The sequence below is a fragment of the Rhinichthys klamathensis genome, unplaced genomic scaffold, assembly GCF_029890125.1.
Source record: "Rhinichthys klamathensis goyatoka isolate OS25496 unplaced genomic scaffold, OSU_Roscu_1.1 h1tg000178l_1, whole genome shotgun sequence".
Taxonomy (NCBI): Eukaryota; Metazoa; Chordata; class Actinopteri; order Cypriniformes; family Leuciscidae; genus Rhinichthys; species Rhinichthys klamathensis.
In genome coordinates this window covers 6506-34007 of record NW_026606707.1, presented here as the reverse complement: position 1 = coordinate 34007, position 27502 = coordinate 6506, and the positions used below count along the sequence as shown (strand labels likewise).

Here is a 27502-nt window from a genome sequence, read left to right as displayed (position 1 = left end):
GTTCCATTGTTGCAGTAAAGTTGCACAACATTATTGAATGAATAATTTATTAGATGCATGCCGGTCTGTCATCGTAGGGGCATCGACTTTACATTTTCACGCTCCTAAACGTGACGCAGAACAAAACGAACTGTGATTGGTTGGGTTACATGTCAGTCAAGCGCCCTCTAGGACAGTCCTTGGCCAATGAAAGTTGCGATGGAGTCCAGACCTTCTGCTGTCAGTCTGAAGATCTGACTACGCAAGACAAGATCAGCATAAAGTCGATGCTCGTCCTTCGGATGAGACGTTAAACCGAGGTCCTGACTCTCTGTGGTCACAAAAAAATCCCAGGATGTCTTTCGAAAGAGTAGGGGTGTAACCCCGGCATCCTGGCCAAATTTGCCCAGTGGCCTCTGTACATCATGGTCTCCTAATCATCCCCATATACTAATTGGCTTCATCACTGTCTCCTCTCCACCAATAAGCTGGTGTGTGGTGGGCGTTCTGGCGCAATATGGCTCCCGTCGCATCATCCAGGTGGATGCTGCACATTGGTGGTGGTTGAGGAGATCCCCCCTTCTATGTAAAGCGCTTTGAGTGCCGAGAAAAGCGCTATATAAATGTAATGAATTATAGCACCTACCTAAAAAAGCATAGATTTGATCATATTCAGATCCATATTTAAATCGATCCAAATATTTTCCGCAACAATATGATAATGAAAATATAACGTGAAAGGTCCGTCTGGCTCTGCTCATGTATTTGAAGCACTTCAGTGAGACAGGATATGGTCTGATGCCTGCAGATGTGGTGGTTTACCTCCTGCTTTCTAGATTGCCCTCTACTGGTGATTAATTGTCCCTGGTTTGTGTAGCTGCTGTTGTTTATCAATCTGTCACGCACATTCCACAGGTGTGGCTATCACCTGAATCTTAAAAGCTTCTTGATGGTCTTCACATTTATGGCGGAGATATTTTCCCCCAATCATTTTTCAAGCATTGACACTGAACGTTTGCTGTTGTCTAGCCTGTAAACTACAACTCGCAGCATTAATCAGCCTGTTCAATTCCCTCTGCACCTCAGTGCAGTGCTCGCCATTCACCAGCAGGGAGCATAATCAGTCTGCGCTGTTTAGGGGTGATAGATGAGACACATAGACGTGCAGTGTATCTGTAATGAGCCACTGTGTCTTTGTGTGTGCCTGTGCATCTGTATCTAGAAATAAATCACTGTTCACCAAAGGATATGTCTTATATGGACTGTTACATTATTTAGGGGGAAAATATATTCGCCAAGTAACAATTCATTTTCCCGTTTTATGGTACGATAAGATTATTGGCTGGAAAAAAGCGAGCTTTGAACAAAAGCAGTGGCCGTTCATAGAAAACTATTAAAAGAAGTTGGGTCCTCATTAAATAGGCAACAGTGTCTCGCAGTCCAATGTTTTTAGTGCTAATGAGGTACCTCATTGGTTTCTTGTCATATAAATAGACTGCTCTTTTGGCCTTGTGTAATCTCCAAAGACACACAGCATCTGTCTCTATATCATCCTTCCCGCCTCCCTGTTGAGTGTGAAAAGCATGAGAAATCTATCAGCACAGCGTGCAGCGGAGGTCTTCTGATCCTCCTTGACTGAGTTTGAGGGGTTTGGAGGCTTGTCAGCTCACTACCTACACACCGGTCTACAGATATCTACATCATATGTCTCTCTGTGTGTGTCTGTCTCATTTCTGTTTTATTCCTCCATCTAGTACCGTTCCAAAACCTAGCGAGCTGCCACACGCATTCTGCCTACATAGGCTGCGGTGTTCTAAAGCTGCATCATACTAGCCATAAGTGATTGATTTGCAACGCTCTGCATATGTAGCGCTGGCTCTCTGCATTGAACTTGACTTCCGACTCAATAAGAGTTTGCTATTTGCTTGTTGCTAAGCTAAACGCATGATACGCTAATAAGCATTAAATAGAGATGCACCGATCGACCGGGCGGCCAGGGACCAGAATCGGACGAATTTCTGCATTATCGGCCAGGACCGGTAACCGGCCGGTCAGTCTCACGTCTCCTTTAGATTCCGAGCTGGTCCGTTTTGTTGCCAGCGGCACAGGCAATAATGTCAGCTGCGCGTTCTTGCTCTCTTCTCTCCGACGACAAAGTGACACACCCGCCTCTCGCCTCATTTACTTTGATTAAATAGTGCTTGTATTGCGCATCATTTTACTAATTCCCACAGGTTTTGCACTCACACCAAAAGCATGTGCATCACTGATCTATAGCCTATAAGTGGTGCGCACAAGCCACGTCTCGGTCCTTAAGCAGCTTGTGAGTCGCAAGCACCCGCGCCCATTTTGACCCAGGTGAGTGATTTTCATTCTAGCAGTTCATCCAATAGCCTCTATGCACAAACGCTGCTGACGTATTTCCGGTAGAATCTCAGCCAGTGTCTTTACCTCCGCATAGCGCGTTCTATAGCGAAGTGTACTAGCGGCCAAACTTTAATAAAATTAATTTTCTCAGAAACGAGACAACAATTTTAGAAACTGATTCGCTACTCGGGTTTCGCATGATATGAGAGATTACTCACCCTCAAAGTTGTCGATGTAGCTCGAAATATATAATTTAATGCCCTTCTCTTTCTTACTCTTATGTGTGACAGCTAACTGCCTCACAATATTGTTATCATTCACGTTAACCGCTGGAAGTTCTTGTAAACAGCGAGTGTAATTTGCCATTATCTCCACCTAATGCAAAAACGGCTTGCGACGCAGCACCGGATGTAACTGGGCGGGCTGAGACAAAACACGGAAGCGATCGTGCATAGAGCCTATAAGCAGCCCGAGGAAAGCTTTGAGTGAAAGCTTCTCAGCCAATCAGCGGCTTCTACCCCACGTGTGGACTCGTAAGACTGCTCACAGGCTGCATCGTCACCAGCAAGTGATCCAATGAAATGAATGACGTTGGCACGCAAGCTTTTCAAGCAAGCTCAATGAGACAGACACAGACGGTAGCTATTAGCTAATATGAAACGCAAAGCAAAGCAGCTTGTTTGTGCCGCAGAAAAGCGCTGAAACAGAGATGAAGGGGAACCCGTTTTTTGTTGTTGTTTTTTTTTGGCTTATTTTTACTGGCCCATCCAGTTTTCTGGAGGCCCACCTACAATCAAAATCCTGGCGCCGCTAGTGGTCGCGACTCGCAAGTACCAAAATGAGTGGCTTACTGCGCTTAAACTGTCAAATCCACACAAAATTATGTCAAAATGCCCATCTTGGTGAGTATTCGGGTAAATACAGTCAGTTTTTTAACCTAATTATTTAAGAAATATAACACAAGTTGTGTAGCAGTATATTGGATCCGTGCATAAACTCTTAAAGTGACAGCAGCCTACTATTCCTGCTGCTGTCTGTCATATTAAAGGGTTAGTTCACCCAAAAATGACATTTCTGTCATTAATTACTCACCCTCGTGTCGTTCCAAACCCGTAAGAAGAAAATGTTGAATAAAGTTGTTATTTTTGTTTGTTTGGAAGATAATCCATTCATTTGTGTTTTCGAAGATGAACAAAGGTCTTACGGGTTTGGAACGACATGAGGGTGAGTGATTAATGACAGAATTTTCATTTTTGGGTGAACTAACCCTTTAGTACAAGAAGAAAAGACAAAGAAAATCACTCTCTGCTCTTGACTGAATTACTTTTTGAATTACTTAATTTTAAGCATTAATCAATCTGTATATTTTTTACAGTCTTATTTTATTATTGTCTTTTTCCTTGTTTTTTATGAAAACATTTTGCATTGAAGAAAAATAGATTTTTGTTTGTATATGCTGTCAATTATAGTTCTTTAAAGGGAAATGGTATCGGCAAAAAGAATTGGTATCGGCAGGTCACACTTACAAAAAAAAATTGAAATCGGAATCACCTTTTTCACTCACCTTGTCCACCATGTTGGAATTTCTTTTTTCTTCTTTTTTTTTCTTTTTGCATTGAGCTTTTCACAGTGCTTTTTGTCATTTGTCTTTTCTGTGAAGGATAAATATGATGTTTTGTCCAAAAGAAGAAGGAATGTTGACTGGGAGCATAAGATGCCTTCCCTTTGGTCAGGATTGTGATTATGATGTTTTAAAAATTAGTGTTGTTATGCCCACACTTATCATAAAATACTTTTAAAATAAATTTACTTATAAAAATGGGCTGTTGTGGTTTGTGCTTTCTGGGCCTTTTTCCAGAATACAATCACATATTTGGGTTTGCTAGTGTTTGACCTGCATAGCAATAGGGTATGACGGGTCGCTAATAGCAGTTGTCAAATTTCTCCACCTACAGTCTACAAAAAAAATCACTTTCCTCCAGTGTTTCTGTCTGTCCCAGCTCTTTCTTTACCCCAATTATGTGTAAATCCAAAAGAGAGAAATGTATTGATTGATTTAGGTGGTCAGTTTTTTATATAAAAGCAGGGTTTGGGACAAGGATGATATTTTTCAAATGGCCTGGTTAGATTTTTAATTTCCCTGACAACATTTTCAGCGGCCTCCGCACATAAAAAGACACAGTTTTTTTTTAGCAATGCACATAAATAATATTTATATTTTTCATTGAATGTGGTTTCTCTTTATGACAGCTCTATAAAACAACACTTTATAAACAGCTTGAAAATGATGGCATATAATGCAAAATAGTTTGTAATTTTTATGCCTTTATGCTACAATAAATCACACAATGAAATCAGCTTATTTTGTGTTGGCGTATTTTTGGCCTTGTTTTGTCTTGTGAGATCTGGCATCAGAGTGTATATATCCATGCCGAATAGAGTATATAAACACATATACCGCTCTCCCTGGTGTAATTAGACTTTATTTGTGAATTTTAAGATGACAGAGGGGGGTAGATTTGCGACAAGCTGTCAGCATCCTGCAGTTTGTTCTTTCTGCAACTTTAGAGTGAAGTCCTACCTCCATAGCTGACATAATCTGTCTATTTCAGTGCTAATTGTTTTGGATCTGTGGATGAAAACAGAGAACTGGCAGCAGTCCACCAGCTCGCCCTCGTGGGAAATTGTGAGTACTGCTCGGAGACTCAGAGTAGAAAATCCCGCACAAGTTGTCATATCAGGCAGAGTGAGGGCAGATACTATTGCCTCTCACCAAACCTCCTACACCTTTCTACTCGCTCTGGGAATATAAATAGATCTTGGATATATAATACATTGGTATATTATGCATGCATTCCACATAAGGATGTCACTTCCACTGCTGGCCTGTGACTCACTTGTCAAAGACACTAAAACCTGTGTGGGGAAGCATGGGCTCTGCATATTTATACGGTTATTCCTCAAACTCCAATTAAGTGTCAAAATATGCTGCATCTCAGCACTTCTGTCTGGCGCAGTTTGGAGATAAGCACTGCAGGTTTGCTTGTCCAAAATGCATCTTGAATTGCGATAAATTTGGTTCGGCTTATTGCTTTCTCGGTTGTGGATTGTTACAGGGTTTATTTTGAGAGCAAAGACATCTGTTGTGCCACTTCAGTGGACAAATCGGCCCACGTGCCAACTCCCGCTCAGAGGAACCGGGCGAAGAGCCACTTAGCAGGTACTGAGGCTGGCGTGGCAGCGACTCTGTCACGTTCACAGAGGTGTCCCATCACCTGCCGTGACCCTTCCCTTTCCGCTGTCTTTCAGATGCGTCTTATCTTCACACACACAAGCCATTTCCTGTCTGGGTCTCCGCAACCCGGTCCACCTATTGTAATTGTTCACACTCTCATGAGTTTGGAAATGTGGGAATCCAGGAAAACAAGCTCTTTTATGAGCAATTGTTCACTTCATTAAAGCATACTGTGCACCTACTGCTGGGTTCAGGTAATTTGGTTGTTCATTTCCTGTTCATACAGCCCATCTCTATGTTGTGAACAGACTGACCTATAAAGAAAAGGAAAAACGGTGAATATTATAGGTGCTTAATGGATTAGATCACTCAAAAAATAGAACATTCTGTCTACATTTACTCAATCTCACAAAACCAAAATAGTCAAACATCAAGCCATTTTAAAGAATGTTTCTGCTTGGTCTTGCAATTACATAAATGCATAATAAAAGTAGCCCATATATAGGCTGATGGGCGCAAAGCACGAAACCCACAGCACACTTTCATGTTTCAAGCCTTTTTTCTACTGTATTTTTGTCAAATAAATGCAGCCTTGGTGAGCATTTTTTAAACAAAAAAATCGTACCCACAACTTTTAAACGATAGTGTATACAGTATAGCATATACGCTGTTTTTTATGTTGCTTTTGCATCTTTTTTTAAGTTTCAGTGGCTTGGTGCTCATTACTTAGAACTGCTTGGACAAGATCAAACAGCATATTATTATAAATTTACCTTTTGTGCTCCTCAAAAGAAAGTCATACAAGTTTGGAACAACACAAAAGTGAGTAAATGATGACAGAATTGATATTTTTGGGTGAACTATCCCTTTAATGTCTGTCTGCAGTCTGTACATCACGGTGTAAGAAGTTCCTGATTTCCCGTGTGGGTGAAGACTGGATCTTCCTCATCCTCCTGGGGCTTCTCATGGCATTGGTCAGCTGGGCTATGGACTACACTATTGCCTTCTGCCAGCAAGGTGAGAGAGAGAAAAGAATGAAAAGAAAGAAAAAGACAATTTTCTGCTTGACAGGGTCCCATGAAAGTACAGATGGTGTCATTTAGTCAAGTATTGGGTTTTTTTCAGTGAGGTATCATCATCATGTATTCTGGGATGGAAGGTGCATTAATGCCTGAACGAATTGGTGCCAACTCACTGACCTCTTTTTGCAAAAGAATGAGTTTATTTACAAGAACTGGGGGTGTGGCAGTTCAGTCAATTAACAAAAAGGCACATCAAGGGCGACTTTTTTTTTTTTATGTTGCAGCATTAGCTAAAGGTGCATGAAGTGAAGGGTCAAGAAATATACAAATATGACAACTAGTACTTTTGACAGATATGTTCAAAATGATTTACACTTACATGAAATAAAGACCCCAGTGATATTAATGGGCTATTTTATTTTATATTGGGTCTGTTTCTCCTCCGAGTCCACACTTTGGTGTTGTCAGGAAGAGAATAATGAGGGTGCATAACAAGCACACTTCCGACTCATAAATTGACAAATGGCAAACAATGACCTGAGCACCAGTACACATCAAGTGTGCCATACAAGACAGGGCCATATAGTAGGTAGCCCATCTCATGGTGGTTGCCTCATGGGGGGAAACACTAGAAAATTATCTCAGTGATTCCTCTATTAATGCACACTTTTGATTGCATCCCTTTTGCTGGGAAAACTAGGATGCTGCTGGAAGAGGTGTTAGTGAGGCCAGCAGGGGGCGCTCACCCTGAGGTCTGTGTGGGTCTTAATGCCGCAGTATAGTGATGGAGACACTATACTGTCAAAGAGCACCGTCCTTCGGATGAGACGTTAAACCGAGGCCCTGACTCTCTGTGGTCATTAAAAATCCCAGGATGTCCTTTGAAAAAAGAGTAGAAGTGTAACCACAGCATTCTGGACAAATTTGCCTATTGGCCTCTGTCCATCATGGCCTACTAATCATACCCATATATAAACTGATTGGCCGATTGTCTCCTCTCCCCAATAAGCTGGTGTGTGGTGGGCGTTCTGTCACAATACGGCTGCCGTGTCATTATCCAGGTGGATGCTGCACATTGGTAGTTGTTGAGGAGATTCCCCCCTTCCATGTAAAGGGCTTTGAATGGTGAGAAAAGCACTATATAAATGTAACGAATTATTATTATTAATAATTATTATTCAGTTTTTGGGCATTTCTTCAATTGAAATTAAAATGACCTTTGCTTTTTCATCCACACCAGTAGGTATCAGTATAAATTCCAAGACATCTGTCGAACCGGGCAGGAAAATGAATTGAAATAATTTAACAACAAAATAACAGAGCACATGTAAATGTAGATAGATGCATAGTCTAATCGATAAAGTCTATATGTATAATCTTTATAGTCTTTTATTAAAGTTGATGCGAACATACAAAACTCTCAAATGCTATCCTTATATTGTAATCATTATGAGCACAAGCTTGTGAAATACTTTTAATGGAGAAAGATCATTACTATCGTTACCTTAGATCCTCACGTAGAAATTTGATCGTGAAATACATCAAAATACACTGTGTTTGAAAACAGGAAGATATTGTCTATTTTTTACTGCAGTGAATTTAACGCAAAGTATCCAGCCTGCCAAAAAAAATTAAATGACACGAGAACGAGGATAACAAAACAACACTGAAACTCACCATTGATTGGCTAAATGTTAGTTCTCTCAAACCTAAATAACCACCACCAGAGAACATGGCCGGGAATGGTGGCATGTGTCGAAAAAGTATGGTGGACAGAATTACCTTTTTTTAAGGGTTAGTTCACCCAAAAATGACAATTCTGTCAGTAATTACTCACCCTCATGTTGTTCCAACCCCGTAAGACTTTCGTTCATCTCCGGAACACAAATTAAGATATTTTTGATGAAATCTAAGAGCTGTCTCACTCCTTCATAGGCTGCAAGGTAATTGCATCTGCCGGCCCAGAAAAGTTAGTAAAGAGATCGTTAAAAAAATAGTCCAAGTGACTACAGTGGCTCAACCTTAAGTTTATCAAGTGACGAGAATACATTTTGTGCACAAAAAACACCCAAAATAACGACTTTATTCAACTATTGATTATCTTCCGTGTGGGCCTCTGCCGGTGAGTTCACGAGAGCGCCACGACGCATGCGCGAAAACTGAGAAGATGACGCAGATGGGTCTCGATGTAGTGTTTAAAATGGTTCTAAAGTGTGCATTTCCTGGATGTCCGAATCGTGAGAAGCCAACGAGAAAACGTAAAATTGCCTTACCAATGCCGCAAAATTAATGGCTTACCTTTCACACTTTCCCATCAAATGATCGTGAGCGTCATCTTCTCAGTTCTCGCGCATGCGTCGTCTTTTTTTTGTGTGTGTTTTTTGCGCACAAAATGTATTCTCGTCGCTTGATAAACTTAAGGTTGAGCCACTGTAGTCACTTGGACTATTTTAACGATGTCTTTACTAACTTTTCTGGGCCGGCAGATGCAATTACCTAACAGCCTATGAAGGAGTGAGACAGCTCTTAGATTTCATCAAAAAATATCTTAATTTGTGTTCCGGAGATGAACGAAAGTCTTACGGGGTTGGATGAGGGTGAGTAATTACTGACAGAATTGTCATTTTTTGGTGAACTAACCCTTTAAATAGAAGCCCCTGCAACGCCCCTGCTATGTGCTGTACCATCAAGTGTATGAATTTTAGACAGTTGAGTGCATGTTGAGTGTATGAAGTGTCCAAAATTCCACACTTTTTGGTTAACTAAGTGCATTATCCAGGTCTTTTTGTCATTTTCTATGCGAACACCCTATTTGTACTAAAAATAGTATAGAATAGTCCATAAGTATGCAATTTGGGACGCACCTTATGTGTCTACAGAGATGTAATTATGTGGTGTGTGTCGGTGTCTGCAGCACAGAAGTGGATGTATGGTGGTCTGCACAGTAACATTCTGCTGCAATACCTGGCCTGGGTCACCTATCCAGTAGTTCTCATCACCTTCTCTGCCGGCTTCACACAGATACTGGCGCCACAGGCAGTGGGTGAGATACGCACACACTGACCCATGCTCACGTAATCAACTTAAGCCAAATGGTATTTACATGTTCCCAGATCTCTTTGTAACCCCTTACCTCTTTTCTTCCTCTAGGCTCTGGGATCCCAGAGATGAAGACCATCCTCCGAGGTGTTGTGCTGAAAGAGTACCTCACTTTCAAAACCTTTGTTGCCAAAGTGATTGGCTTAACTTGTGCCCTTGGAAGTGGCATGCCTCTGGGCAAAGAGGTGCATGAGAGGGGATATCTGATCCTATAAGCCTTCTAATGCTAAAATACCGTGATCACATCTGTTATTTCTTTCTCCTCTTGTATCCTTTAGGGACCATTTGTTCATGTTGCCAGTCTGTGTGCTGCTCTGTTGAGCAAATTCATGGCCTTGTTTGGAGGAATCTACATGGTGAGAGGCTTTCTAGTGATCCTGTCTCGTGTCAATAAGTTTCTGACATTTCAAATTTTGGTAACACTTTATAATAACCTGCATTAAGAACATTAACAAACATTATTACAACATATTATGCTTTACATAAAATCATTTATAATCAAAAAATTAGAAATTTCATATATAGTGGTCAACACACAACACTTTTGTACACTGTCACACTAAAAAATGTATGAATTTCATTGCATTAGATAACAAATTTGCTCCAACATTTTGTGCTTTTGTGCACACAGCCCAAGTTTGAAGCTGATATTTTCAGACATCTCAGTGATAAAAAAAGGAAAGGAGCCTATGTGACTTTACTTTAACTATTGATCTATAAACATCATATAATGATTGTTAAAGACCTCTTAATGAAATGTCCTATTAATAATCACCTATTAATGAGAGATATTATAAAGCGTTACCAATGACTTGTGTTTGTATTATCACTTTACATGTCACTGCACTTGAAACGTCATGGCCTTGTTCTTCTAGTCTCATCTGCGTGTATCATACAAACAAGCAGCTGAGGGTTCTCTAGGGCTTTTTGCTAGGCTGTGATTAGTCAGAGTGCGTAAGGTATCGGTTCTCTTGGGAATTGCAACCACAGTAAATGGAACTGTTTGTAAATCGTGCTAAAAAATGAGTCAAACGGCCTTTGTGCGATTCCATATCAACCCTCTGGACTTTGCCCACAAAGTAACCTGAGAAATCACAGCATGCTGGGGAATGGATCAATAACATGTTGTTAGCGCAGAGTGAATCTGACAGAAAATCGGAGGCCATAAACATTCTGACACATCTTAACTGTTCCTCTGTAATTTAATACGCTTTAATTGGGCAAATGTCAATGGCATGTTTACACAGTCAATCAGGCAGGGGGGTCCGGGGTAACGGGCCGTGCCAATAATTATTTGTCTGACACTTCATACCTGTGGGTGTCACATTTGATAGTGGGATATGAATGTGGAGCTCCAAATAGGGCCTGGGTAAAAGAAAAAAGTCTAGTACCAATATAAAGGGGATAATTTTTCCAGATAGATAGATAGATAATGTCACGGCCAGCTCATTTTTGACCATCACATAAAGAGGATCACACGCACAAACTGTTTGGATTATAAGGTTGTTTATTTATACAGAAAAAAAAAATATTTCAAAAGTAACAAAGTCTAGTGAAAATAATAATCCATTTGTGTGACAAATATCGGTGAGTATTAAACAAAAGGAAAAGAAGCAAGTTAGAGCAAATTACTTCTCTGGAAAACCTCAGTATACTTCTTTCTCCAGAAGAGGTACTGTTGAGAAGGACACCACAAACTTTTATACCCTGCATCCCAATGTCCATACTATCCATCCTAAATAGAATGTGAGATTAGAATAAATGTGTCCCAAAGCATAGTAGCCTATGTTGAAAAGAGTATGTCAAAAGTCCCCGGATGTTTTATTTACAGTAGATTTTCGAAGTGTGAAATCTGTCTAAAGGCTAATATCGCCTTAAGGAACTACAAACACGAGTAAAAAGCTATGGTAAAAAGTGTTAAAATACTACAAAACATGGCAGATATGCGCGACCCACGGTGAGAAGTTTATATTAAGGGTTGAGTGACTAATCAAAGTTTAACCTGATAAAATATATTTATTTAATGTTTTCCGTGTAATTTTTCATCTGCAATAACAATGTGGATTTTTATAAAGATCCGTTTGGCCATTCACTTTTAAATGCATCATTATGCATTAAAATGAGAGAGTTCTTCGCATGAAAGACTCGCGGCTGCTGATCACGTGCTACTGCCTTTCTCTCTGAGACGGTAGGAAATGAAATGTGGAGGATTTTAACTGTGACAAGATGATTAACAGGCCAGTTTACTGTGACAGGATGCGACAGAGAGCAACCATTAAAGACGCATATGACGTGATAGTATAGGCTATGTCTCAAAGCTTGTGTACTCTTTTGCAACACAACACTTTCTTCACAAAAAGAGTACATACTTTTAGAGCGTAGTATAAGTAGGTGAATTGAGAAACAGCAATACTTTCACCCACAAATCAATCAATTAATGAAGGCTCTCAGCAATCACATTTCAACACCATATACTGCCCTCAGGAGACAGAGTGTGGAAGATAGATAGATAGATCAAACATAGTCAATACACTATAGTTCCCATTACAATAAATGTGAAAAAAATTCTATAATTTTTTTTTTAGATACAGACTTGAAACAAGTAAACAACACTGTAAGTACTTAAATTATTGATAGCCTTTGAACAAGTTCAGATATTCACATGTATATGTGTTATTTTGATTTACTGCTGAAGGAAGAGCCCTTTGAGGGAAACAAGGTAAGATGCAGGTATTATTATGTTTGGGTGTGTCCATGTGATCAGATTGATTAAAAGTGTTCAAATAAATGAAAAAGTCAGTTTTATTTTCTTCTCCCATTTTGTGAATTTTCATTTCTCAAGTTTACCATTTTTCCATTGCAATCTAGAGTCCACTGGACTTCATCCTCCCTGGCCGTAGCAAAACCGTCCCCAAAGATAGCGTATAGTGAATGAAAGAGCAGTGTTTGTCCATTTTTTAATTGTGTTCATAGCAATACCTTGTTCAGCATGTCGTTGCCATGTATCCGTCAGTGTAATTACCCTGTTTCTTGGCTGCCTGCAAAATGCCACCGCGACAGTCATTTGAAACAGGATTTGCATGTATTCGGTTTTCTCGTTAATCTGACAGAATGAGCTGAGAAACACAGAGATGCTGTCAGCCGCCTGTGCCGTGGGGGTGGGCTGTTGCTTTGCGGCCCCTATTGGAGGTAAGACCAGACACATTGTGATCATAGCTGGCCACTGGAGATAACGCCATATCACATTCACGACAGTAACGTTTCCCTGTATACCTCCAGCTTTGAGCAAAGTTGTTTGTTGACGATCTGCTGTGTTGTGGCAGGAGTGCTGTTTAGTATTGAGGTCACATCTACGTTCTTTGCCGTGAGGAACTACTGGAGAGGATTCTTCGCTGCAACCTTCAGTGCCTTTATCTTCAGGGTGCTGGCAGTGTGGAATAACGATGAGGGTGAGGGAGGAACCCGTTATGATAGCCAACACTGTCAGATGATTCACTCGCCATACTAACTGTCAATCTCTTCGCCATATTGCAGAGACGATCACAGCTCTCTTTAAAACACGCTTTCGCCTGGACTTTCCGTTTGACCTACAAGAGCTTCCAGCTTTTGCTGTGCTCGGGTTTGTGTCTCACCTTTCTACCAAAAACATATTTTATTAACATAATTTGAATTATGGAAGTAAGATTTTATGCAGACTAACATCCTTGTCAAGGAACATTTGTGTTAAAATGTCTAAGCTCATTAGCACTGTTTATATGCAAAGCTTATGCTTTCAAACACTGGGTTCGGTTCACATGTCTAATCTTTACATCCAACTAGTTTGTGAATCTTAGTTCTTTGCTGTAAAATAGAAATGTGCAATGGACACGCTTAATGTTTCAGTTGTTGTTCATGTTTTTCTCAGAATTGCCAGTGGTTTTGGAGGGGCGTTGTTTGTGTACCTGAACAGGATCATAGTGGAGTCCATGAGAAAACAGAAAACCATCAACAAGTTTTTGCTAAAAAAGTTAGTTTTTCAGTGCTTCTTTACAATGTTAAAGGAATAGTTCACTTCAAAATCTAAAATTCTGTCATCATTTACTCACCTTCAAGTTGTTTCAACCCTGTATGAATTTCTTTCTTCTACTGAATACAAAGGAAGATATTTTGAATAATGTGAGTAACCAAACAGTTGATGTACCCCAGTGTTTCTCAACCTCTCCTGCAGGGACCCCCTGACAGGCCATGTTTTTGTTTTAACTCTGAAATGGCACACCTGATTCAAGTAATTAAAGGCTTAATGAGTAATTAGAGTAGGAATAGTTCAATTAATCAATTAGTCAACTACTCATTAAGCCTTTAATGACTTGAATCAGGTGTGCCATTTCAGGGTTAAAACAGAAACATGGCCTGTCAGGGGGTCCCTGCAGGAGAGGTTGAGAAACACTGATGTACCCCATTGACTTGCATAGTATTTTGTTACATCAACTGACATTCTTCAAAATATCTTCCTTATTGTACCATGTATTTTATTTAGGAACTAGCTAAGAATTATTTTATTTAATTGTTAAATAATGTTACAAATTAAATATATTTTCTGTTTTCAGTGCTGGATTAATAATAAAACTTTTTAAAATGAATAATATTAAATTATTAATGTTATATAGTCAAATGTTTATTTATTATATTCAGATATTCAGTCATTTTTCTCTCTCATGTTTGTCTTCCCATAGAAGACTAGTGTATCCGGCAGTGGTCACTCTTCTTATCTCTACACTCACCTTTCCTCCAGGGTTTGGACAGTTCATGGCAGGCCAGGTCTGATGATTCAGATGTATTGTGTGTCTCATCAAAATGGTTTCCTTCTTCATACCTTTCTTTTTTCTATACAACCAAACTTTTTCAGTCTTTCACGTGTGCTTCATGCTGATAGATTAATTTGTTCCGGATCAGTAATCATGCATTCAGTAACAAACTGCATTGCCTCCTCATTTAGCTTACTCAACATGAGTCTCTAGTGGCACTGTTTGACAACCTGACCTGGTACAAGCAAGGTGTTGCGGAGGAGTTTGCGTACTCAAGTCACGTACCTCAGGCCTGGAAGCACCCACAAGTCAGTGTGTTCATCACACTCCTCCTCTTCATTGTCATGAAGGTGGGTCTCTCCATGTTTTTGTAAATTATAAAGACCATGAACGTGAATAGCAATGGGCAATATGTGAATGTAACATATGTTATTATACAGCTGTTATTTGATTGGCTGCTTCTTGCTGCAAAAATAAATAAAATATCTGGTCATATTGAAATGTCAGTTACTCAATATCAATATTACTCAACTTGTTATTGAACTGTGTTGTATAAAAAAGTTGCTATCATGCTGTTGTGCTGAAAATCAGCACAGTTTCGATTCGGCTGCAGGTAAATCACAGCCGGTCTGATTTTCAGCACAGCATCACAATTGCGTGTGTGATGGTGCTTAATTATTAAAGGGTGCCTTTGTTCATGTGTGTGACCTTGTGGCTCTTGAATGTTTCTCTTCAGTTCTGGATGTCAGCTGTGGCCACAACAATGCCTGTGCCTTGTGGGGCTTTCATGCCGGTTTTCCTCATTGGTATGTGATTTATAGTGCATGTGTTGTTTTTAAAAGTCAACACTGTGGGAAAGGTTTTTTTTTTTTCATTTCAAGCCATTATTGTGGTCTACCAGTCAAAAGTTTGATATAATTACGATTTATAAGATAATAAGAAAGAAGATAAGAAATAAGACTCTGGTCTACCAGTCAAAAGTTTGATATAATTACGATTTATAAGATAATAAGAAAGAAGATAAGAAATAAGACTCTTTCATGCTCACCAAGCTTGCATTTGTTTAATCGAAAATACAATAAAAATAATAATATTTAACTGTTTATTTTAATATGTTTTAAAATGCAATTTATTTCTGTGATGTCAAAGCTGAATTTTCAGCATCTTTACATCTTTCAGAAATCATTCTAATATGCTATCATTCAATTCTAACATAAGAGACTTATTTCAAAAATCTTAATTATTCCAAACTTTTGTCCGGCAGTGTATGAGCGAGCACGTTTGAACATTATTTTGCTCTTGTGTTCATACCAGCAATCATATTTTAGTTTGTCCTTAATGGTTGTTTTCCTTTTCCCGCAATCATGTTCTCCATTTCCATCCCTCATCACTGTCTGAGTCACTAAAGCCTGTGTGTGTAAACTCGTGAAATCACTGCAGCTTTATTCTGGAATCAATGTGTGTGGCCTCATGTAAGTATACGTCAACCAGGTGTTACATATTTGACCGTTTTTTTTTGTCTGCCCCAAAATGGCATCAAAACTAAAATGTGAATTCTGTGTGTCACACAGGGGCTGCATTCGGTCGACTGGTCGGCGAGAGTATGGCCGCTGTCTTCCCCGAAGGGATACACGCCGACAACACTGTATATCCCATAGTTCCCGGCGGATACGCAGTTGTTGGTGAGAGTAACCATTGTGCATGCCTTTTCGCGGATGTCCATTTGTTTTCTTTCAAAAGCCATCAGTTTCAACCCGTCGTGGCTATATCTTATTCACACACGTAATTGAACCTGCAGGGTGTTGTATGCAAGAGTCATACATTTTTCATTAACCCACACAAACCAACAGCCAAATTAGATCTTGCCTTTGGAAATGGCTTCAGCGGTAGCGCTGGATTGTGCAGCGGAGCAGAAAGCTTGTCAGGAGCACAATAGGAAATCAGATGGCTTGAGGCGGGTGACTGCTACTGTAATTTGATGCGGGACGAATTGTTGATTCCCACAGGGGCGGCGGCTCTTTCTGGCGCAGTCACTCACACCGTGTCCACCGCCGTCATTGTGTTCGAACTGACCGGTCAAATCTCGCACATCCTGCCCGTGATGATCGCTGTGATATTGGCCAATGCCGTGGCTCAGAGTCTACAGCCTTCCCTCTATGATTCCATCATCCGGATCCAGAAACTTCCCTACCTGCCAGAGCTGGGCTGGGGACAGGAGTGAGGGCCATTACGTTCCTTCCCCAAATTATCACTCTCATATTATTCCCCTGGCTTTTTGAATGCTCACTCCCATCTTGTTTTTTTTTGCCTGTAGAAAATATAATATCCGCGTAGAGGACATAATGGTGAGAGACGTGCGGTATATCACGCTCTCCTCCTCTTACCGGGATCTGCAGGAAGCTCTCGTAACAGGCCAGCTTAAAACCCTGGCCCTGGTGGAGTCCAAAGGTGAGACATGCATAAAATACCTATATATTATGCGCAAAAAAAGTTGTTTTCGGCCTGTTAGTCCACCTTCTGCACATCCTTCTTACCACTATCACAATCTCACATTGGGAATTTTTAGACAGACTTTTAGGCAGTCTTTAACCCAAAGTGTCTTTTTTCCCCATTTTTCTCAGTATGGAAAAGCAATTCTGCTGAAATGTCTCTGCAATATCAGTCTTTGATTGCTGAATCATTTTTGCAAAGAAATGAGGTTTTCATCAAAATGGGTTTTCAATGGCTGAAGCCAATATCCAGAGAGCGAAGTATATACAGTATATAACTATATGGGGCGGTTACCTGGACAGGGTCTAAATTAAGCTAGGAGTAGGCCTTAATTAAGAATAGTTAATCATGGCTTAAAAAATGTCTTTCTCAAACACAGATTAAGTACAGAGTACTAACACCTGGACTATGAAGTTTTGAATAAACTGTGCTAATCTGAATTAGCATGACCAAGGTTGCCTCGAAAACATGGTACGAACCAAGAAAAGCTTAAAATTGTATGGAACTGAGAAGCAAATTCAAAGAAAACTATGACAACAGAAAAAAGACTGCAATCGAAAAAAATTACTTAAGTGAAAATTCTTTTAAAGCAAATAGCAACGAAAAATTTAACACATCACTTGTGGAATCTACGAAGCCCCTAAAGAGTCATGGTGAAGGAAAAATAAAAAGATGGGAGTAAACATTTTTTGTCAATGCTTTTACGTTCTCTCGCAAATGCTTTGTGTTCCCCCGATATACTTATGCAACTTTCCGAGCAGGATTCGAACCAGGGTTTAAAATTTTAAACCATGACAGAGAAAGCAGATTTCTGTTAATCTGGTTTAAAAGGTCACTTTAGTCCAGGACTAGGCTTAATCTTTGTCTGGGAAACTGCCTCTATATATATACACTCACCTAAAGGATTATTAGGAACACCTGTTCAATTTCTCATTAATGCAATTATCTAATCAACCAATCACATGGCAGTTGCTTCAATGCATTTAGGGGTGTGGTCCTGGTCAAGACAATCTCCTGAACTCCAAACTGAATGTCAGAATGGGAAAGAAAGGTTATTTAAGCAATTTTGAGCGTGGCATGGTTGTTGGTCCCAGACGGGCCGGTCTGAGTATTTCACAATCTGCTCAGTTACTGGGATTTTCACGCACAACCATTTCTAGGGTTTACAAAGAATGGTGTGAAAAGGGAAAAACATCCAGTATGCGGCAGTCCTGTGGGCGAAAATGCCTTGTTGATGCTAGAGGTCAGAGGAGAATGGCCCGACTGATTCAAGCTGATAGAAGAGCAACTTTGACTGAAATAACCACTCGTTACAACCGAGGTATGCAGCAAAGCATTTGTGAAGCCACAAAACGCACAACTTTGAGGCGGATGGGCTACAACAGCAGAAGACCCCACCGGGTACCACTCATCTCCACTACAAATAGGAAAAAGAGGCTACAATTTGCAAGAGCTCACCAAAATTGGACAGTTGAAGACTGGAAAAATGTTGCCTGGTCTGATGAGTCTCGATTTCTGTTGAGACATTCAGATGGTAGAGTCAGAATTTGGCGTAAACAGAATGAGAACATGGATCCATCATGCCTTGTTACCACTGTGCAGGCTGGTGGTGGTGGTGGTGTAATGGTGTGGGGGATGTTTTCTTGGCACACTTTAGGCCCCTTAGTGCCAATTGGGCATCGTTTAAATGCCACGGCCTACCTGAGCATTGTTTCTGACCATGTCCATCCCTTTATGGCCACCATGTATCCATCCTCTGATGGCTACTTCCAGCACGATAATGCACCATGTCACAAAGCTCGAATCATTTCAAATTGGTTTCTTAAACATGACACTGAGTTCACTGTACTAAAATGGCCCCCTCAGTCACCAGATCCCAACCCAATAGAGCAGGGTTTCTCAATCTCGGTCCTGGAGGGCCACTGTCCTGCAGAGTTTAGCTCCAACCCTGATCAAACACACCTACCTGTGAGTTTCTACTGATCCTGAAGACCTTGATTAGCTTGCTCAGGTGAGTTTGATCAGGGTTGGAGCTAAACTCTGCAGGACAGTGGCCCTCCAGGACCGAGATTGAGAAACCCTGCAATAGAGCATCTTTGGGATGTGGTGGAACGGGAGCTTCGTGCCCTGGATGTGCATCCCACAAATCTCCATCAACTGCAAGATGCTATCCTATCAATATGGGCCAACATTTCTAAAGAATGCTTTCAGCACCTTGTTGAATCAATGCCACGTAGAATTAAGGCAGTTCTGAAGGCGAAAGGGGGTCAAACACAGTATTAGTATGGTGTTCCTAATAATCCTTTAGGTGAGTGATATATATATATATAATTTTGGGTCAGTATGCTTTTTTTTTGTTGTTGAAGAAATTATTGAACTTAATATTTTATACTCTTGTTCAGAAATGCTGCATTTAATTGATCAAAAGCGACCGTAAAAACATTTAATGTATTATAGATAAATGCAGTTCTTTCTATTAATCAAAGAATCCTGAAAAAAATTAATCACTTGTTTTTTCAACAAAAAAAAATTAAGCTGCACTGTTTTAAACACTTAATACTGGAGTATGATTTGAGATTATCCAAAGAGAACCTTGAGCCACAATAGAAGAGCATCTGATCATCTGGGCAAAGAGTCACATGATCATTTGATTAGTGCAGAATCTGAAATATTTCTTAATTATTTAAGCTTTTATGTGTTTCACATTTTTCAATATCGTAAAATATTATGTATATTTTAAGGTGTGAGTTTATATTTTCAATGTGTAAAATTATATATATATATATAAATATATTGGTCTACAACTGGAAGTGTACAGTTGTAGATGCCTGGGAAGAAAATGGGCCTCTGGATGAATATGAAGAAACGGTTTAAGAGGGTGTTTATATGATAAGTGTGTAAAAATAAGGCTGTAAATACTTTTTGATGTTTGATTTCAGTACAGTTTCCTTTCCTGCCATTTTCTTGAAGTTCCCAAATGAAAGCTCACAGTTGGAAATGTTATCCCACAATAACACCACATTCCCTGTGACAGACACATTCTTTACCTTCTCCATCTCCTTTCCCGACCTTTGCTATTCCCCCATTCCTCCAGCTATCCCGCTGTGTCTCTCTCACTTCTCTCTTTCCCTCTCTGCCCGTGTCCTTACCTGGATCCAGAGTCCATGATCCTGCTGGGTTCTATAGAGCGCTCCCAGCTACAGTCGCTGCTCTCGCTGCAGCTCGGCCGAGCTCGCAGGCTGGACTTCTTGAGAGAACGTGCTCAGGACAACGGCACCCATGTGCCCACCTTCCCCCAAGACTCTCCCCCCAAGACTGGGCATGGCGTACGTTTCCTGGTATGAACCTCAGAGAGAAAATGCTAGTGTTAATTACAAGACAGGAATCTGAAGCAGCAGCTAACATTAGATTAGATGACATTTTTGCCATGTAATTTTACACGATAATTTAAGAGATATAGACATATATTTAAACATAGACTTGTGAAAAACAACACCAGGTTATAGGATTAGTTCAACCATTATTGTTATTATTTACTCGCCCGCATGATGTTCTGAGCCTGAATGCTATTTTTCTGTGCAGCTTAATAATTTTCTTAGCAATAATAATAATAAACTTAGCAATAATTTTTAGATTGCACCAGGTTTAACGTTATTGACGGCAAAAACCATTAAGGGTGCACTGCTATTAACATTATGGTCAATAACAATAAGCTGATAATAATTTTTATATTATGGCCAATAAATTCTTATGAAGATCTATGCTATTTATTCCATCTATACTATATTCATCTAAATTAATAAAAAGTATAGCACTAAAATTATTTTTTAATTATTAAATTAATCATTTTAAGTGAATTTAAGCATTATAATATACAATTTGAATTTTTATTTTCTATTTATTATTTAATTATTTTCTTGTGATTGTTAAGTGTCATTAAATTAGTTTTTTTTTTTTACAGATTAACTTTAAGTGAGCATACAGCAAATGTGGTTTAAATTTTAAAATAAGGTAAATGATTACAGTTAATAATGCAATTTTCGACCTATATCGATAAATCAAAAAATCTAACCAATACGGTACAGATTGATCCTGTGCTTCTAAAAGTGCTTCTCACATGGTAAGTGAATACTGTTATTGAGAATGTGGGATGAAGAAGATGATTTGTGGAGAATAAGATTGTTATTGATGCTCAGTCTGTTTAGTATGGCTTTAGAAGACTCAGACGCACTGTATGAGTCTCATGGTCTCCATTAATGGCTCTTTTTTATTGTATTTTTAGTGTTTAGTGGTCACAATGAGCTATACTGGTAACTATAAAGATTTCAAGTGAAAACAGCATATAGGCTTGGAACGACACGGGGAGCGTAATAAATAATTTTCAATTCCGAGTGAAGTGTTTCTTTAATTATGTTCAATGTTAGTATGCCATTGTTTTTGGAGTTTGTGATTCCCAGAGAACAACAAAGGAACAACAAAGGATTGTCAGATCACCATCAGGTGTTTTTTTTTTTTCTTCATGTTTTCTGTTTTATCCCAAAGAATTCCTTCCCGACAAGCTGTCATCTCTGTGCTCAGTAATACATCTGGGAGTACGTGGAGTCTGTTTTAATAATCAACCTTACTGATAAATCTATCTAATAGACTGTTTTTTTCCAGATCTCCACTGAAGAGTCCTCATACAGCCCCACGCTGACTAACTCCCAGATCCCCCTCAAGTCTGCTCTGAAGACGGTGTCTGCAATCAGCAACACAGAGTCACTGAACAGTGTGTATATAACACTTACTCACACATTTCAACTCCTACTCATGTATGTCGTGTTGCGAACTGTCTGCGACCCCCTGGTACGCACCCATCTTGTGCTAATCTAATCACTCCTCTTCTGCAGGCTCTCCAAATCTCTCCTCTGGGGAACCTGTGAAGGAGCTAGTAGAGGTATGATGGCTCTCTAGGGGGATTGTGGGTGATACGCAGCACTTATGTAGCTGTAGATTTTACAGGTGCCCAGAGGCTGAATATGGGACGAGCGACACGAGAAACCATTTGCCAAACCAGCATCACAATTAGCCTAAGCGTCTGTTTTGACTTTTATTTTGAATGTTTCAATGTTTGTCTTAGGCTTTGTTCAGACAGGCTGTATTCTGTTTTGTTGTCTGTTTGAAAAATTGTTGATTCAAAGCCCAAATATAATATTTACTGTTAAACACCCCACACCCTGCCTTGCTCTTTGGAGGACTGACGGCTCTAACAGTGCCCCTTGATAATAGTCAATGTTGAAGGTGCAGCTGTTGAGGGCGCCTTGCGTTAGATTTGCATTAACGCTTTATGCTCCTCCCTTTTCTATCTGTTATGTCTGGAAGAGTAATGCTGGCCCCAAGGCTCATAAGAGGAGCAGGAGGCCCAAGCGTGTGAAGATACCCATGATGGTAAGAACGCTGCCGCAGGGACTCGTTCCCCTCGCCCACAAACACGCATCATCGGGGGTGGCAGTGGCACAGCCAATAGGGCCTTGGCATCTCAGAGGCCTTATTGCGTTCTGCCTGTGTGCTGTATTGATACACTCCTCCAGCTTAGTACTTCCCCTCTAGGGGACGGGGAACAAGCTGACTCACGAGATGAATCATACCAAGTTATGAAGCATATTTTTGTCTCTCACGGGATGAGTGCGTTTGTGTGACGCATGGTTTGGTTTTGAGGTTCAGATTCAGAACGGGCTCAGGAGCCCCGTATGCTCGTAAACCAATGGAGGGACGTCGGGGGATGTTGTAATTGGACCCATTTCTTTTGAACAAAGCTTCACAAAGTTGATTCAAGTCCAATTTTCAACTGGAGCCTTAAACTCTCCAATCAAATTAAGAACCTTTCGAAAAGCTATTCCCTGTCTTAGTTCTTTATTGCCATCGTAATGGCATCCAATCTACCTCACCCTCCCCTGGGCTGCGTTTAATGTATTGCTTAAGCTTGCTGATGTTTAGTAAAGCTTGAGCCGCTTCGGTAGATTACATTAGTATGTGTAGCTTGTCTTGTGAACTGAATGAAATGCATGAAGTTTGTGAGGACAAGAACGTATGAAAGGGACATTTGTGCGTTTCTGTGTCTAATTCTCGACTCGATGTTTTCAGGATACACCTGATGTAGAAGATGACATGTCAACAGCAGAGGTATAAATACTGTAGTTACCCATAATTATGTTGTAATTGTATCACGATTCTTGCGGTGAATCACATTCAGAGTTTTTTTTCTTCCCATTTCATTGTAACTAAGGTCCAACAGTCTGATTCTGGCATTCAAAGTATTATTTAAACTTGGAAATGAATCATTTTATAATGTTGAAATATGAAAACAATGAAGGTTCTTCTCTATTTCTAGGTCTATAATCAAATAAGTAAATTTGTGACTGATCATTTGACTGTTTGTACAGACGGTCAGATATATTTGCTTTCATATTTTTTGCTTCTCTCTTATGCTTACATGGTGACATGCAACAAGTAGTCAGTTAAAAGCAATCTTTCAACCAAAAAAAAAAAAAGTCAGTCAGTCTATCAGAAAAATAAATATTTGATGTTTAATATACAGTTATGTGGAGCAGGATTTTAGTCCAATGAGATTTCACTTTGACGCGGGGCCACGAAAATAGACACCAAATCACTGCCAAAATGTAATGTTGCTTATTCGAGTACATGGAAGAGATTTTTTTATATTTAACTGTGTTGCTCCTGGTTTGGACAATGTGTAATAAAGCTAATTTTGTAGCTTCTTTAAAAAAAAAAAATTCTGAAGAATGTTCCCATGGTTCTCTTCCATACAATTGTAATTTTTATGAGGAACAGACTGAAATTTAAGATATTATTCACTGAAAAGCTGACCTTGAAAATCACCCTTGAAAGCTGTGGTCACCTCTCGTTGTCATTGTATGAAAAAGAGTATAAAAGTGAACATTCTCAAGTCATATTATAGTATAAAACCTAGGATACTTCCCCTTGGCAGTTTAAATTGTATTTGTTCTCTGATCTTTAGTACTTTAATTTTGCCTTTTAAAAAATAATGTTTTTCATTTTTTCCAGATAACAGAGTGGGAGGAGCAACAGTTGGATGAGGCTATTAATTTCAACAACTGTAAAATAGACCCCGCCCCCTTTCAGCTGGTGGAACGGACATCTTTGCATAAGGTAAAATCTGAATCTGCTGTATCTGCCAATAAGATTTTTCCATTTGGATTATTGAAGAAAATGAAGAAAATGGCTTTGAGACCAGCAAAAGTTTGATTCCACTTATCATGATAATCTTTTATGAATTTTGAAGCCTAAATACAACAGCCAGAAGTAAAAAGCTATAAACGAACTACACAACGGTCGCATAACTTCAACATCACCACCGTTAAGCTTTTGACTCATTGACTCATAAAAAAATTTTCCTGAAAGTTTGCAAGGGCTTAAAGGTACAATATGTACGAATTTTGTATCAAAATATCCAAAAAACCACTTGCACAGTGTTATATATTTCTTTCAATTGTGTACTTCCATTATCCTAAATGTTTCAAAGAATTTGTAAATTCCGAGAAAATCACTGTTTTAAAAAGTGCCCGTCCCTGTTCACCTCGCCTGTCAATGACGTAATATCCGCGTTATCCCTGGTTTCCGCTTGTACTGCCATAGTAACCATGGCGACAGACGTGGACAACTGCGTAGTGGGTAACGTCTAGCGGCACGCTGTTGTTGTTTCGTTCAAACATTATGGACCATGGCAAGCAGACTTTGGGACAAAAGAATAACTAAAACGAGGATCAATATCAGTGTGGCGTTTTAGAGATGCCGAGAGCTCCACGTCCGCGACTAACTTGGACTTGACAGAGCTTCACGAGTCACGACTTGACAGAGACGCCGCTCTTGCATGTACTTTATTAGACCGGTGAGCAAATGTACATAAAACAAATCAATGTTTTAAAGCTCAACATGATGAAATGTTAGAATATGATCAGTATGTTATTCTAATGTTGATCTAGCTTATTGCTAGTCTCATATAGCAAACAAACTAACACATAAAATAACATTATAACTTTCAACACACTCAAATGCTGTTTAGTATGATAGAGTAACGTTAGACCAAACTAAACAGTGCTGCGTTACCTCACAAGTTTAATTCGTCAAATAAACTGACCTGTGTGAATATAGTAATTCAGCACTTGCGGGTTGTTCGGTAGAAAGAAATGTCCTCTATCCTTTATATCCGCGGGACTCGCGTGTGGCGCTGATATCTGTCTCTCATTAGCAATCGCGACCTGCTTCATACAACAGTCATGTTAAAAAACATGAATGTATTCACTCATCCATAAACATTATTAGATCCATCAGCATGACGACAAGTCCCATCATTCCGCTTATCACAGCGTCATCAACCTACGCCTTTGTTATTGTAAGAGGTTAGCGACCCCTAGCGGCGAAAGTAAAACATATTGTAGCTTTAATTATGAACTCAACAAAGCTGTAAAAGCAACTAGTGAGTAGATGAGTTGCCCTGCTCTGAATGATGACTTTAATGTCCCAGACAACCTCCGTAGTCTCATTTAGCCAATGCTTCACCACAAATAAAAGCTTTAAAAAAATCACAAGGGGGTATTACTGATTTATTTTAATGCCTTAGAATAAAACGTGAAAATACATTGAGCTTGTGTTAACCACAGATATTCATTTCAGGCATTTAACCAAAAACCCATTAAATTTAACCCATTGACCTTAGGATGGTGGAATCGAAAGCTGCCAAAATGCCAACTTGTTTCTGGGTTTCGACCTACAAAAATATGTCCTCCCTGCAGTACTCTCTTATTCGGCCTTTAACACTTTTATCTTAAAAACGACCAGAAAAAAGTGCATATTATTTGTACAATATATTCCAAATGTTCTGAAGCCACACAAGGAATATAACACGCAAGTCATATGAAAAACAAAAAGGCCGGTTTTATCATCACAGTTGCCTCTTAATGAAAAGTGAACATCAGTCCTTTTCTCTGTCCCTTTGTGCATTACAGACACACACCATTTTCTCACTACTTGGCCTGGATCATGCCTATGTCACCAGCACCGGACGTCTAGTAGGCGTTGTCTCTTTGAAGGAGGTGCGTGATTGTATAGCTCTTCTTTATATCCTGTAAAAATGCTTACATTTCCAAAATAAATTGTGTCTGTCTGCAGCTGCGTAAGGCCATCGAGGGCTCTGTAACTGTGACCGGAGTGAAAGTCCGTCCCCCGCTGGCCAGCTTTCGCGACAGCGGCAACAGCAGCAGCGTCTCGGAGGTCACAGAGCTCCACAAGTTCTGGAGTCGTCACAAGAGCCTGTCACTGCCACGGGAACCCAACCTCCCCGACCTGGAAGACCAAACGGAGCAGCCGTCTGAGGCCAGCTTTGTGAATGAGACGGAGTGCACAGAGCTGTCCAGTCAGAACAGTCCCTCACACACAGACGACCAATCAGAGCTGCCCTACACCGATGCTACGCCCCAAGAGGAGCAGCTACCGCAGCTCCCCTGTGACTGTACCCTCCCGATGGAGGACGGAGACTCGGAGGCGGTCAGCGAGCAGTGCCCAGCTCCCAATGAGGAAGCGGTGAAAGAGGGAGACCCCCCACCGCCAGCCGGTCAGCCGGAATGACAGCTGCTTGCGGTTGGTAACGCACACTCCATTTACACCATAAGCGGGATTGTGAAGTCAGGTTGAGGAGAACCTGGAGGGAGTCTTTAAGCAGTGAAGCACACTCTCTGCTCCGTACCAATCAAACCAACCCCAATCGCTGGTCCTGCCTTCACACGAAACACGCCGTGTGTGTTTGTATGTGTGGGGTGCCATAGATACGCGCTGCAGTTTGAGTGCCGTGTGGCTTTGGATATGTTCGGGACTCATGAGCGATTGTTCGTACGCGTGTCTTCGTCATAAATTTGCGTGTTTGTTCGTTTATGGCTTTGTGGGACATTTCTGTTTGTGTCTGTGAGTTGATTTAATTTGGTGAGATTAATTTAAATCAGTTTATGTTCGATAATGTCAAGCTTTTTTTGTGCGTGCGGGTTTTCATCATAAGCGTGTTTGTTCGTTGATTTGTGGCTTCACGCCGCATTTGTTTGTGTGTGTTTTTTTTCCCTTCTTTACGCAAGCGACAGAGTGTGCGTAAGAAAAGCCGAGTGTGTGTGCGAGAGTGACTCAGCTGCACCTAGCCAACGCACCCATCTGGTGCCGACACTTTAAATCCAAATAAAATTGTCTCCGAGAGCCAAACTACAATTTTGCTCTAAATATAGCCCTTAATAACCCACACTGCAAGGAAACACGGAGGGAGAGAGTGGGGGGAAAGAAAGGGAGCGGGTGGGCAAGAGAGGACACAGAAGACACGGAGAGAACAAGAACATGATGCAGAAAGAAAGAAAGAAAGAAAGAAAGAAAGAAAGAAAGAAAGAAAGAAAGAAAGAAAGAAAGAAAGAAAGAAAGAAAGAAAGAAAGAAAGAAAGAAAGAAAGAAAGAAAGAAAGAAAGAAAGAGAGT

The 27502-nt window shown here is 40.1% G+C and overlaps 1 protein-coding gene across 5 annotated transcripts in view; it reads left to right on the top strand.

Annotated features, from left to right (window-relative positions):
- Positions 1 to 27012, top strand: part of clcn2a (chloride channel, voltage-sensitive 2a) — a 47496-nt gene extending 20484 nt beyond the window's left edge. For 2 of the 5 annotated variants that reach the window (XM_056260758.1, XM_056260755.1), the window contains exons 3-25: positions 6467 to 6598; positions 9518 to 9646; positions 9754 to 9887; positions 9981 to 10058; positions 12392 to 12421; positions 12813 to 12891; positions 13026 to 13151; positions 13237 to 13321; positions 13607 to 13708; positions 14415 to 14499; positions 14678 to 14836; positions 15223 to 15292; positions 16058 to 16168; positions 16493 to 16703; positions 16801 to 16934; positions 20136 to 20314; positions 21636 to 21744; positions 21866 to 21912; positions 22338 to 22403; positions 23100 to 23138; positions 24042 to 24146; positions 26003 to 26089; positions 26166 to 27012. In XM_056260758.1, coding sequence (XP_056116733.1) covers positions 6467 to 6598; positions 9518 to 9646; positions 9754 to 9887; positions 9981 to 10058; positions 12392 to 12421; positions 12813 to 12891; positions 13026 to 13151; positions 13237 to 13321; positions 13607 to 13708; positions 14415 to 14499; positions 14678 to 14836; positions 15223 to 15292; positions 16058 to 16168; positions 16493 to 16703; positions 16801 to 16934; positions 20136 to 20314; positions 21636 to 21744; positions 21866 to 21912; positions 22338 to 22403; positions 23100 to 23138; positions 24042 to 24146; positions 26003 to 26089; positions 26166 to 26621 — 2753 coding nt within the window. In that variant the 3' untranslated portion in view covers positions 26622 to 27012. The remainder of the gene's footprint in view (positions 1 to 6466; positions 6599 to 9517; positions 9647 to 9753; positions 9888 to 9980; positions 10059 to 12391; positions 12422 to 12812; positions 12892 to 13025; positions 13152 to 13236; positions 13322 to 13606; positions 13709 to 14414; positions 14500 to 14677; positions 14837 to 15222; positions 15293 to 16057; positions 16169 to 16492; positions 16704 to 16800; positions 16935 to 20135; positions 20315 to 21635; positions 21745 to 21865; positions 21913 to 22337; positions 22404 to 23099; positions 23139 to 24041; positions 24147 to 26002; positions 26090 to 26165) is intronic. The other 3 variants (XM_056260756.1, XM_056260757.1, XM_056260759.1) reach the window with 3 other exon arrangements.
- The last annotated feature ends 490 nt before the right edge of the window (positions 27013 to 27502 follow it).